This window comes from Vitis riparia, chromosome 17 (assembly GCF_004353265.1).
Source record: "Vitis riparia cultivar Riparia Gloire de Montpellier isolate 1030 chromosome 17, EGFV_Vit.rip_1.0, whole genome shotgun sequence".
NCBI lineage: Eukaryota > Viridiplantae > Streptophyta > Magnoliopsida > Vitales > Vitaceae > Vitis > Vitis riparia.
In genome coordinates this window covers 6,559,675-6,570,622 of record NC_048447.1, presented here as the reverse complement: position 1 = coordinate 6,570,622, position 10,948 = coordinate 6,559,675, and the positions used below count along the sequence as shown (strand labels likewise).

Below are 10,948 nucleotides of genomic sequence, written 5' to 3'. Positions count from 1 at the left end.
GATGAGTGTCAGCCAAGTCACCGGAAAAACAGTTGGGTCATTTACTCCAAGTTTCCAACCACTTGTAGACCATTTCTCCAAATTCATTGCCCTCACCTCCCTCATTAACACCCGTGGCGCAACTTTCAATTTTGGATCTCAAATGTGTGGCACAAGCCCATTCATCTGTCAGCTCTCCGTGACTCTCATTTAATTATGTTAGAGGCATTTTTCAAAAACAAAAATAAAATAAAATAAAATAAAACTAATAATATTGTGTTTTTCAATAATATTTTTCTGATAGTAAATTTATAATATAACCAGGGTACAAATTTGTCTTGTGACTATGATTTGGTACAGAGAAAAATGATTAAAAAAATAATTAAAATAAAATATTTAAAGTTGAGTATTTAAAATAATTAAAATAAAAATATTAAAAATAATAAAAATAATTAAAATACAAGTTACTCATTGGTGAATATAAAGTTTGAGTATTTTTAATGCATTTTTTTAATCAAATGATGTGAAAAAAGAAGAAAAAAAAAAACTTGGGTTTCTCTTTAATTATAGACATCTGCCAACAGTGTATTTTCTTAAAATCAAGATCATTCTCAACGTAGAATAGATAGGAAATATATAAGGTGCAAAGCAGAAGCAGAGGGTAAAAAGTTTTGAAGCTAGAAGGCTTGAGACAATGGCTTCCTCTTTCAAATTGTTCTCTTCTCTGAGTTCTCTCACCACCATCCTCATCCCCATCCTATTGTCCTCCTTATGTACTGCTTCTACTGCTCCAACTGGGACTAATTCACCTCCCTTCAAGAGGATCTATGCCTTTGGAGACTCATACACTGACACAGGCAACACAGGGTCAGCCACTGGCCCAAATGCTTTCACCTATGTATCAAACCTCCCATACGGCAGCACCTTCTTTCATCACCCCACCAACCGATACTCCGATGGAAGGCTAGTGATCGACTTTGTTGCTCAGGCACTGTCTTTGCCCTTCTTGCCACCTTACCGCAACCAGAAGGCCAATGCATCCACTGGTGTGAACTTTGCGGTTGCAGGGTCTACCGCTATACCCCATGAGTTCTTCGTGAAGAACAACCTAACTCTTGATATCACTCCTCAGTCAATCCAAACTCAGCTCATTTGGTTCAATGAGTTCTTGGAGAAGCAAGGATGCGGAGGGGCCACCAAAAACTCTGGTTGCACATTTGATGATACATTGTTCTGGGTTGGAGAGATTGGAGCCAATGACTATGCATACACTGTTGGATCTTCTGTGCCAGGCAGCACCATTCAGGAGCTTGGTATCAAGAGTATTACCAGCTTCCTACAGGTACTGAAATAACTGAACATGAACTGCTTCATAGCCATGAGATGTTTGTAGTCTAGTTTCTGCACAATAAGGGCTTTTCTCTGTGATTTCATGATCTTATAATCTATGTGCATTTAGCAAATTGAACTGAACAAATCAACAAAATTAACCTGTTTGGGATCAGATGATTGAGTGTTCTAGTGTTTTTGCTGGTTTGCAGGCATTGCTGAAGAAAGGTGTGAAGTACCTTGTGGTCCAAGGTCTGCCACCAACTGGATGTCTCACACTGGCCTTGACACTGGCTCCTCATGATGACAGAGATGCAATAGGGTGTGTTGGGAGTGTGAACAAGCAGAGCTACAGCCACAACACCATCCTCCAAGCCAAGCTTCATGATCTCAGGGTACAATTTCCCCATGCTGTCATTGTTTATGCTGATTACTGGAATGCCTACCACACCATCATGAAGAATGGAGACAGGTATGGTTTCAAGGAGCCATTCAAAACTTGCTGTGGATCTGGTGGTGACCCCTATAATTTTGATGTGTTTGCCACCTGTGGCTCATCTTCTGCAAGTGCTTGTCCAAATCCTTCCCAGTACATCAATTGGGATGGAGTTCACCTCACAGAGGCCATGTATAAGGTGGTTGCTAATTCGTTTCTCCATGGTGGATTCTGTCACCCTCCATTTGAGTACTTGTTAAGCAGGAAACAGCATCTGGGATGAACCTTTCAGCACAGTTGGATTAAGAAGCAACCTTGTCACTGTGAACTTTGTCGGATAGTAGAACTAATCCCATCTTGCTTTGTTCTGCTGCTGGTTGTTAAGCGAATAGTTTGATATTGAGGACCCAGATATGCATATACTATGATGTTGAACTAGTACTTTTATATCAGGAATTCACATTACATATAAATACATGCTATGATAGAAGCAGTACTTTGAAGTTTATCCTTTCCAAAGTTAGAAACATGAACTAAGAACTGGCATGATTAAATACTCTGATTGAAGCTTTTTTTGAGATGTTTCTTTCCCCAAACAGGGAAATTACTGGGGTTTGAAAAAGTGGGTAAATCTTGACTACTCAACTGCGTTGGTCTTTTGCAACTGACATTCTGCAAAAAATAGGAAACAAAACAAGACCGGAGATTGACATAAACTGGTAGCTAGTTTAATCAGAATTGTCAAAAATCAAACAGGGAGCAAGAAAACAGAGAACTAAGAAATCGACCAAAATCCCCTGCTTGAGCTTGAGGCTAGGTTCCAACAGACAAAGGATAACACAAAATCGTGAATAAAAAGAAAAGAAAATAAGGAGGAAGAACACAAGTTCACCATCAAAAGAAATGGAAATGCCTCAATTCATATGCGCAATAGAAAACACAAATGGGTATATGGTTAAAACAGGATGGCTCTGTGGAAGGGTATACCTAGAATAGGATGTTTATTTTAGCAAACTTGTGCTTGGAGACCACAACCTACAATGAGGCATTTAACATCAGTTCTATGATATTATGTGATTCCACGTGGTTAATGAATATCAAGGCAGGTGATTGACTGAGAAAATCTAACCAACTACTGGACTAAATCCATCCTTTTTCTGTTAAAGAAAATCACCTCTTTCAGTAGAAAGTGTATCACTACTGCGAATATGATCCAATTTTCGAAAAAAGGCCAGTTCCATCAAGTTAAATTCCTTTTCCTTCCCATCTCAGATGTAGCTCAGTACTGCTATTTCCCTCTTTATCTGACAGGGGAAGCCTATTTTTGAACCAGAAAAATCACAGGCTAGGTCTAGTAAACCATTTGAACCTGGCCTAAACTACTAGTTGGTACTCAAAGGGTGGCTTTCTATTGCTCAAGTTCCTGTGTCATCTGTAAGTACATGGAAATGAAATACATCAAGTTTATCATGTAAAATGCAGTCAATGAGGGTAAGACCAAATGGGAAAAGGGAGGCTTTCGTTGGAATAATAAACCATCTTGTATTTATGTGTTTCATATAAAGGAAGAAATAGAATTATTCAAAATGTTACTGCTCAAATCTTATACATTTCAATGCAAAATGTGAACCTCATAAAGCTATTAACTGCAGCGGTTGCACACTTGCACCATTTTGTCTTCCATTAATCCTGTGGACCTCTAAAGCTTTGTGTGGCCTTTTTTCTGACACAAAGCAAGATTCAATTAGCAGAAATTGTCAAGTCAACCATGATAAATAGCATTAAAAGCAAATCTGAAATGAATAGGTGTAGCTTAACAAAGTCATGATCCAATCACTTAAGGGTGGCAACATGAATCCCTTTTCACATTTTCATCATCCGCTTGAGTATATTTAAGATTCATGTTTATAATACTTGGAAGGTCTAAACTAGCTGACTATTAACAATCCTTCCCTGGCCTTGAGCTATAACCACAACTAATTGCTTGTCGTCTGCTTCAAAGCAACAATCAGTAACCTCAATGAGTGTGCATCTCTCATCTTTCCCCTTCTGCCTGCTTTTATTTGTAAATGTTTATTGGGGGATCACCCTGAATTTTATTTCATGGTATTGGATTAGTTAAGGACTGTGTTACATAACCTGGGTACATGTTTTGGATGTTGATGTCCAAAGCCCATTTTTTCAATGAACTAGAGGCTTGTATTTCTTTTTGTCCATCAACACACTAATTCATTTTCATTGGAGTGTCCATTAACTTAGCTTAAGGGCATTATTGGTTTCTACTATCTCTCATAAGAAGATGAAATATCTCCTCTCAGTTATTTGTTCTAGTTTAAGAAAATCATTTAGTTCAAGGATGTTGTTCTCATTCTGAATTAAGAACTATTCTCTAAACCTTGTAACTTATTCTATTGTCTCCATACTATCATATGTTCGTAATTAGCACTTGAAACCAAGCTAGCTCAGGTTGATATGTGGATAAATTGAGATAGTGAATACCGATGAAATCAGAAAGTAACAATCTGGTGCCACTTTGGGATAAATTCTAGCCTACTCAAAAGCATGCCTTAGAAGAAATTAGCCATAGTCAATAGACTGGTTCACTGATCAAATTGAGCTTCTCATCATAACATAGTAAAGCACCTTAAAAAAATCATATCATTCCCATATTCTTGTGCAATTTCAACAAGTGTGTCACAAAAGAGAATTTCAAGTTGGTGAAGAAAATGAGAAATTTCATAGAATCATCACGTCTCTTACAATGAGCATATGCATTATTCTGCACAAACATCAACAGGGAGCTGACTATTCAATGAACCTTACAAGATTACATCTAAGCATGAAACTCGGTAGGGACTCCATTTATAGGTGACATGCAGAAAATCTCTGTACATCATTCATCTCTTCTACATTTGATCAGATTAAGAATTCATAATACATCAAGAAAAGAGCATCTGGAATAACCTTTGGCAGGTTGTGTATATAGAGATAAAAGTGCAACACGTCCTCCTTTGATACAGTTTCCATGTCAACAACATCATCTCTGCAGGGGAGAACCCATAAGTCCCCCGAATTCACTCTCTTTAGACTAACCCGACAAAATGGGCAAGATTCTGACTTTGTGTTCCTGTTGTACAAAAAAGGCAAAATGGAGATGGTTAAGAACAAGAAATTCACTTATATTGTCACAATCAAATGCACTACAAAGTGAAAGGAGAAATGTGGTCTTATTTACCAGTCATGGAAGCAGCTTATGCACATCATATGGCAGCAGTTAGGCAACACCATTTTGGTGCAAGGCTCTAAGCAGATCCCACATTCATCCTCTCTCTCCAAATCAACATCCAAAAGCTTCTTCCTCTCCTCTGGTCTCTTCCTAACAACTGGCTGCAACCTTTGATCTTCCTCTTGAGCATAATCTAGCTCAGATGAATAACTATGCAGATGTTGAAGAGATGGTAATATCACAGCTGCAATTTTGCTTCTTTTAGAGCATGCAAAACAAGCATGTGGAGAAGGAAGAAACTCCATCTTTTACTTCCACAAAATTTTAAAGCACCTTCCTTTTTCAAAAAGTAAATTTAGAATCACAAGTCCATCCTTTTGGAATCCAATGGTTTAAGTAAACTGGAACCATGGAGAAAAGAACATGAATTCATTTTGCGTAAATGAAACCAAGATGGACTTGTTTCAAAATACCATGTAACACAAAAAGGAACCATTGGTTGTGATCTCCTACCACCATTACAACATATCAGACAGTGTCGAAAAAGGAAAAAGTACCAGATAATTTACAAACCATAGAATTCCCTTAATGTTGCTTTCCTTCCATATGATGAGATCTTTAGTCGCCTTTCTGGGTGCACCTGAATGATGTAGAAATCAACCACTAAGACTACCAAGTAATAAGCCTTTCTTTCCCCAACCCACCCGGAAGAGTGGGGAAAAACCAATTTATTTATATTAGAAATGCATAGACATTAAAGTAGGGAACCAACCTTGTATATAACTATGTGGACAAGGTTTAAATAACTGGGAAGCAGATATGTACATGAGCAATTCATCCACTGGATAAAGAAAAGAAATATTGGCGTTAAGTTATTGTAGGCCAATTTCATCTGAAGCCAAGAACCATTCTTGGTTCTGGGAATTGAAGCTGCCCTGCAAAAATAATCCAAATGCAATCAAATGACAAACCCAAAAACCAATTTCAGTTTCATTTCAGAAAATGAAAAAGCTCCATAGACAAAACAGTAAAAACAACTGCAGCAAGAGCACAAATTCTAAGTTGGCTGAGCGCTTGATCAAACTACGTTCAGCTCCCCAGTTTGCAAATTACTGTAAACCCAATATCTATTTACAACTACAACACCAAGTTGACCAGTTATAACAAAAGCCCAATAGAACCGTCAACAGAGCCATTTTCATGAAAATCCACATATCCCACGCAGAAAATTTGCAATCTTTTTCATACCCATGTTCCCAAATCCAAACTGGAAGAAAAGAATATAAGTTGAGGGAAAAAGGGACACTTTCACAAATCCCTTGCAAATCTTTCAGGCTCAAAGTGGTAAAGCTTAAAGTGACAGAAAGACGATCAAAAGACATGATCAGCCAACAAATATAAGAGAAAGAAAGTACGGTTCCTTGATTGATATGCATTAAATCAGGATACAGGATCAGCAAACAAACCAATTGAGAAAACCCAAAAACATCTATATTCCACTTCCTTCATAGCCACACCCACACGTACAAATGAACATACTCACACACAGAACTCACAGAAAATTGGCGTGCTGTATGTCAGCCTCAAGAGCCTTAAGGGAGTCTCGGAAAGAAGACCTTGCTAGCTGATAATCCAACATATTACTGAGTCTTTTCTCTTAGTGGGGGTGGGGTTTGAATCACAATTCAAAACTCAAGCCCTGGGGTTTGCCAGTCTTCTCTAGCAGTGGATTACTGGTGGGATTGTATTCTCCCTCAAACATACCATATATATGGCGAGAGAGAGAGAGAGAGCGAGCGAGCAAGCGAGTCAGTCCTAGCCTGCCATTTTGTTTTGAAATTTGACCCTTTCCACTCATTATTAAGATCTCTGACTTCCTATCTTGCTTTTTGACTGCTTTTTCATTGCTTTGCCGTGAGTGAGGCTTATGACTTGGCCAAGAGGCTTTTCTTCTTCCAAACAAACCAACCCTCAACCGTCTATTTAAGAAAATTTTGCTTATTTTTCCTGAATTTTTATTAGAAGTATTGATGTGCTACATTGGCAGAAGAATTTCACCACTCTAATTCTGTAAAAGCAGTTACATATTATATCCCAATCTGGGTGAGAAAATGGTTATTTGGCTAAAAGGATTCAATTAATACCCATCTTTATAAACCCCCCTCGCTCTCAAACGAGATTAAAATGATTCTTGTACCACAAAAATGTCCCTTTCCTTTTGTTTCCGCCGGTGCACTGCTTTTCCTTATTTTTCAGTTTATTATTTTATTTTAACAAAATAAAGTTTAACTTCTACTATTATCTCATCTAATCTACATTAATCGACATGAAAGGAAATTAAGATATGTAAATAATTAATATTACTTTTCTAAATAAATCTAATCCCGACTTCACCATTAGTGGCAAAAAAAAAAGGAGACTAAGGTGGTGTTCGTTTTTTTACTTAATTCTAAATAGAATTTTAATGTTTAATATTATTAAGTATGATATTGTTTGTTTTTGTAATATTTTATTTATATTAAACATTAAAAAGTAAAGAAAAATTCACATATTACCTTTTCTATTTAAAAAAAGTAAAATATTTTGACTTTTTCTATTCAACAAAAAGTTTATAATAAATTATGAAAAAAATAGAAAAACAAACGATTTAAAATTTGAAAGCAAATTGCTTTTAACAAAAAGCTAAAAAAATAAATACCCTCTAAGTTCATTTATGAAGAACTTTAAGTTCTCAATCATAATATGTACCTTATTAAGTTTTATTTACAAAGAACTTAATTATGATTAAGTTTTCAATTATAATATTTATTTGATTTAACTGCAATTTACTTGAGCTTAAATTGTGATTGACTAAGTTTCATTGGCAAAGAACTATTATATTAAGTTCTCTAAAATTAGAATATTTGTCTATTTAAATTCTCAATCAAGTATTTTTTTATTTATTTGAATTTAATTATAATTGTCATTTACAAAGAGATATAAAGTTAAGTTCTCACTCATAATGGTCACCTTGGACTTGACTGTAGTTAAGTTTTGAATATAAAATTTCATCCACACTTAAACTATAAGTTATGATTCATTTACAAAGCATTAATGAGTTAAATTCTATAAATCAAACTATTCACATGAATTTGATTATGTATCTATTAGCAATATGAAAGTGTTAATAAAAAAAATATAATATTCTAATAAAAAATTTCACTTGGTTTGAAAATATGTGTTTAATGTATCAAACTATATTAAAAAATTAAACTTCGAACATCGAGTAAAATTCCTTGAAACTAAGAGTCAACCCCCAATGATTCATGAATTCATTACATGGACAAATTCTCAAAGTAGAATAATTTTGTTGTTATTTTTTCTCAAAACCAGTCCACCGTTGATTAGAATCTTGAATTAATGGTCATGCATAAAATATTCTACATAATTGATTAAGAACATTCCACAATCACCATTACATGAAACACCAATAATCAAAATTTGGAGTGTTATTAAAAAATGATGTTTTAGGCATGATAGTAAAATGATGAGATGAATACTTGAATATTTGTTATACATATTCCTTTGAAGAATATCATGTGACCATTCAATGTCCCAATATTGGTCACCCTTAAGGTCAACATTATCCCCATAATAATCCATGACATGCAATACATATGTTAACAACTTAGTTAAAAATGTGATGGTGCCCTATTAATATTTATCAGTCATAATAATATACATTCCAAAAGAATTGTATTTATTCTAGATAATAAATAATATGTGTAACTTTATTTTTGTGTAATCACATTTAACTCACCTCTCTTGTTGATCTTTTTTCCCTATCAAACAAAACCTACTATCACCCTTATTTCAACTAAAATTTCATTATTTTTTTTATTTTTTTGTTATTTGAAAGTGGTTTTGGTGTCAAAGTTTCGGTAGTAAAGGAAAAAAAGAGAGATTGAGAGGTAAATGAATTGGAAAAATAATGAAATGAAGCAAATAAGTGGGAAGATGATGTTTTTACAAGAACAAAATGAAAAGGGTAAAAGTGTCCTAAAGAAGCCATTTTTTTTTTTCTATAAAATGAATGAGGGAGGTCATTTTTTTTTTTGGAGAGTTATGCAACCATACATCAAGCAAAAAAAAAAAAAGCTTTTGAGAACTTTGTTTTTTGCTTGTTGTTTTTCTTTCTTCTCGTTTGAAAAAAATGCTCTCTAATAGAAAAAATTGGCTAATTCAACCTAAGGTAATCACCTTAGAGAGAGGGAGAAAGGGGAGGGGGGTGGAGTGGATGGGGTTATGATCTCGTTTTGAAAATTTAAATTATGTGAATGCAAGAGACAATTATATGCAAATATATAATAAAACAATACAAAAAGAATTGCATATAAAGTAGAAGTGTAGGGAAGAGAAAATGCAAACATAAGATTTTTATAATGGTTCGACGCAACTCGACCTACATCCACTATTCTCTAACTTCAATTTCAAGCTTGAGGTTCCACTAATTCAAGGCTTCCAACCCAAACCTTCAAGCAATATAATTGGATTATGGATCCATTCAACTTTCTTAGACTTTTGGTTCCAAGCAAATCCTCAAGAGATACTTCACTCTTAAACAACCCCTTAAGTGATACCTCACACTTAGACTTTTCTTCTCAAAGATTTACAAATGAAGATAGGAAATAATATCATAAAATCCTAGTATAAAACTTAGGCTTAAATGATACAGATAAACTAGGATTAGATGGTGCACTAATGATATGCGAGTTTTAGAATACTGGTGCACTAAAAAAATAATCTCCTAAGACTTAAATATATTTAAGAAAGGTTTATGAAGGTTAAACTTTTGAAATAATGAAGATTGAAGCCCTTTTATAGAGGAGAATGCCAAACTAGCCATTGACATTTAATGCATGGCAAGTGACCATTGAACCTCGATTGCCTCTCAACTAGTACTCAATCAGATGAGGTTCAACTTCGGTCATTGAACAAGTGTTTTAGAAGAGAGAGAAGATTTTTTGCACCTTTTTAACCAGTTGAGTTGAACAAGTTGAACGGTTCCTTAGCCGATTCAGCCAGTTGAGCAAATTTCTCAACCAATTGAGTTGATCCCTTACTCGCGCGGTTGAGTTGTTTTTGGCTCAACAACCATATTTTTAACTTAAAACCCTTTTAAACAAGTTTGAAAATCATTTGACACAATGTTTTAGTTGAAAATATGAAATCATCCAATTTTAAAAGATTTAAAACAAAATAACTCTTGGATGATTTTGGTACATTAGTAAAGAATGTAATGCATGAAAAACTTAATGCATCAACAACCTTACAAAGATCCTATGAAGTGTAGGCCTTGAAAAACACTTATCTTTGAGTTCTTCTTCTTCTTATTGATTTCCCTTTGACTTGATTTTGTCTTTATGATTACCACTTTAGAAATCATCTTGCCTAGTCACACTTGAAATATAATCATTAGTTTCAAACCTTATTTTGTTATCATCAAAACCGAGATTAACCAAACCTTGGTTTTACACTTTCTTTAAAAGATAACTCAAAGAGGTTGTCCTCTTGACTCAAGTGTTACAAGATCCAACCAAGGGCTAAAGGACATCAAGGGAAGGAAGACACTTTTGAAGCTCTTAAAAACCAACTCTTAAGTTTTTTGCTCTTAGTTTTTTTGTTCATTTTTTACCATATCCATCTGCTTGGAAAGCCCTTCTACCATCAAATCATGGAAGAGGAAGATGAGGCACCTGTTAAAGTGTGCATTTTTCTGAATTGAACTTGATTACATTACATATCTCTATACTAATATTTTATTTATTAATTATCTTTTTGTTATATTTTAATTTGTTTAATGTCAATTTTATATGAATTATAGTTTCAATTTTCAAGAATGATGTAAAATGAGATCTTGTTGATCTTTATTGATTTTCTTTTCTTTTCTTAAGTAACAAGTTTGTTTCTATTTGGATCTTAGGGAGAATGGGAAAAAT

At 34.6% G+C, this 10,948-nt stretch overlaps 2 protein-coding genes across 4 annotated transcripts; one reads left to right on the top strand and one right to left on the bottom strand.

The window, feature by feature from the left end:
• Positions 1-627: 627 nt before the first annotated feature.
• Positions 628-2,247, top strand: LOC117904658 (GDSL esterase/lipase At3g48460). The gene is made up of 2 exons (XM_034817375.1): positions 628-1,321; positions 1,521-2,247. Exons 1-2 carry the CDS (start codon positions 674-676, stop codon positions 2,025-2,027), a joined length of 1,155 nt encoding a protein of 384 aa, XP_034673266.1. The 5' UTR covers positions 628-673; the 3' UTR covers positions 2,028-2,247.
• Positions 2,248-2,277: 30 nt separating this feature from the next.
• Positions 2,278-6,818, bottom strand: LOC117904659 (E3 ubiquitin-protein ligase AIRP2-like). Of its 3 annotated transcripts, none has more exons than XM_034817376.1 (6): positions 6,527-6,818; positions 5,743-5,905; positions 5,544-5,610; positions 4,980-5,214; positions 4,709-4,871; positions 2,278-2,416 (listed from the first exon to the last, which is right to left on the bottom strand). In XM_034817376.1, the coding sequence occupies exons 1-6, from the start codon at positions 6,607-6,609 to the stop codon at positions 2,294-2,296; spliced, it is 834 nt and encodes a 277-aa protein (XP_034673267.1). In that variant the 5' UTR covers positions 6,610-6,818; the 3' UTR covers positions 2,278-2,293. The 3 variants fall into 3 exon arrangements, with proteins under 3 accessions (XP_034673267.1, XP_034673269.1, XP_034673268.1); XM_034817378.1 differs by lacking the exon at positions 2,278-2,416 and adding an exon at positions 3,247-3,467 and having other exon boundaries at positions 6,527-6,813; XM_034817377.1 differs by lacking the exon at positions 2,278-2,416 and having other exon boundaries at positions 4,459-4,871; positions 6,527-6,812.
• Between the last annotated feature and the right edge of the window lie 4,130 nt (positions 6,819-10,948).

What these genes read in the sequence shown, in the direction of transcription:
- LOC117904658 (XM_034817375.1), top strand. Translation starts at nt 674, where the DNA reads ATGGCTTCCTCTTTCAAATTGTTCTCTTCTCTGAGTTCTCTCACCACC. An exon ending in GTATTACCAGCTTCCTACAG is followed by an intron (nt 1,322 to 1,520) that starts GTACTGAAATAA and finishes GCTGGTTTGCAG; the next exon opens with GCATTGCTGAAGAAAGGTGT.
- LOC117904659 (XM_034817376.1), bottom strand. Translation starts at nt 6,609, where the DNA reads ATGTTGGATTATCAGCTAGCAAGGTCTTCTTTCCGAGACTCCCTTAAG. An exon ending in ATACAGCACGCCAATTTTCT is followed by an intron (nt 5,906 to 6,526) that starts GTGAGTTCTGTG and finishes TTATTTTTGCAG; the next exon opens with GGCAGCTTCAATTCCCAGAA. An exon ending in ATATACACAACCTGCCAAAG is followed by an intron (nt 2,417 to 4,708) that starts GTTATTCCAGAT and finishes TATTTTTTGCAG; the next exon opens with AATGTCAGTTGCAAAAGACC.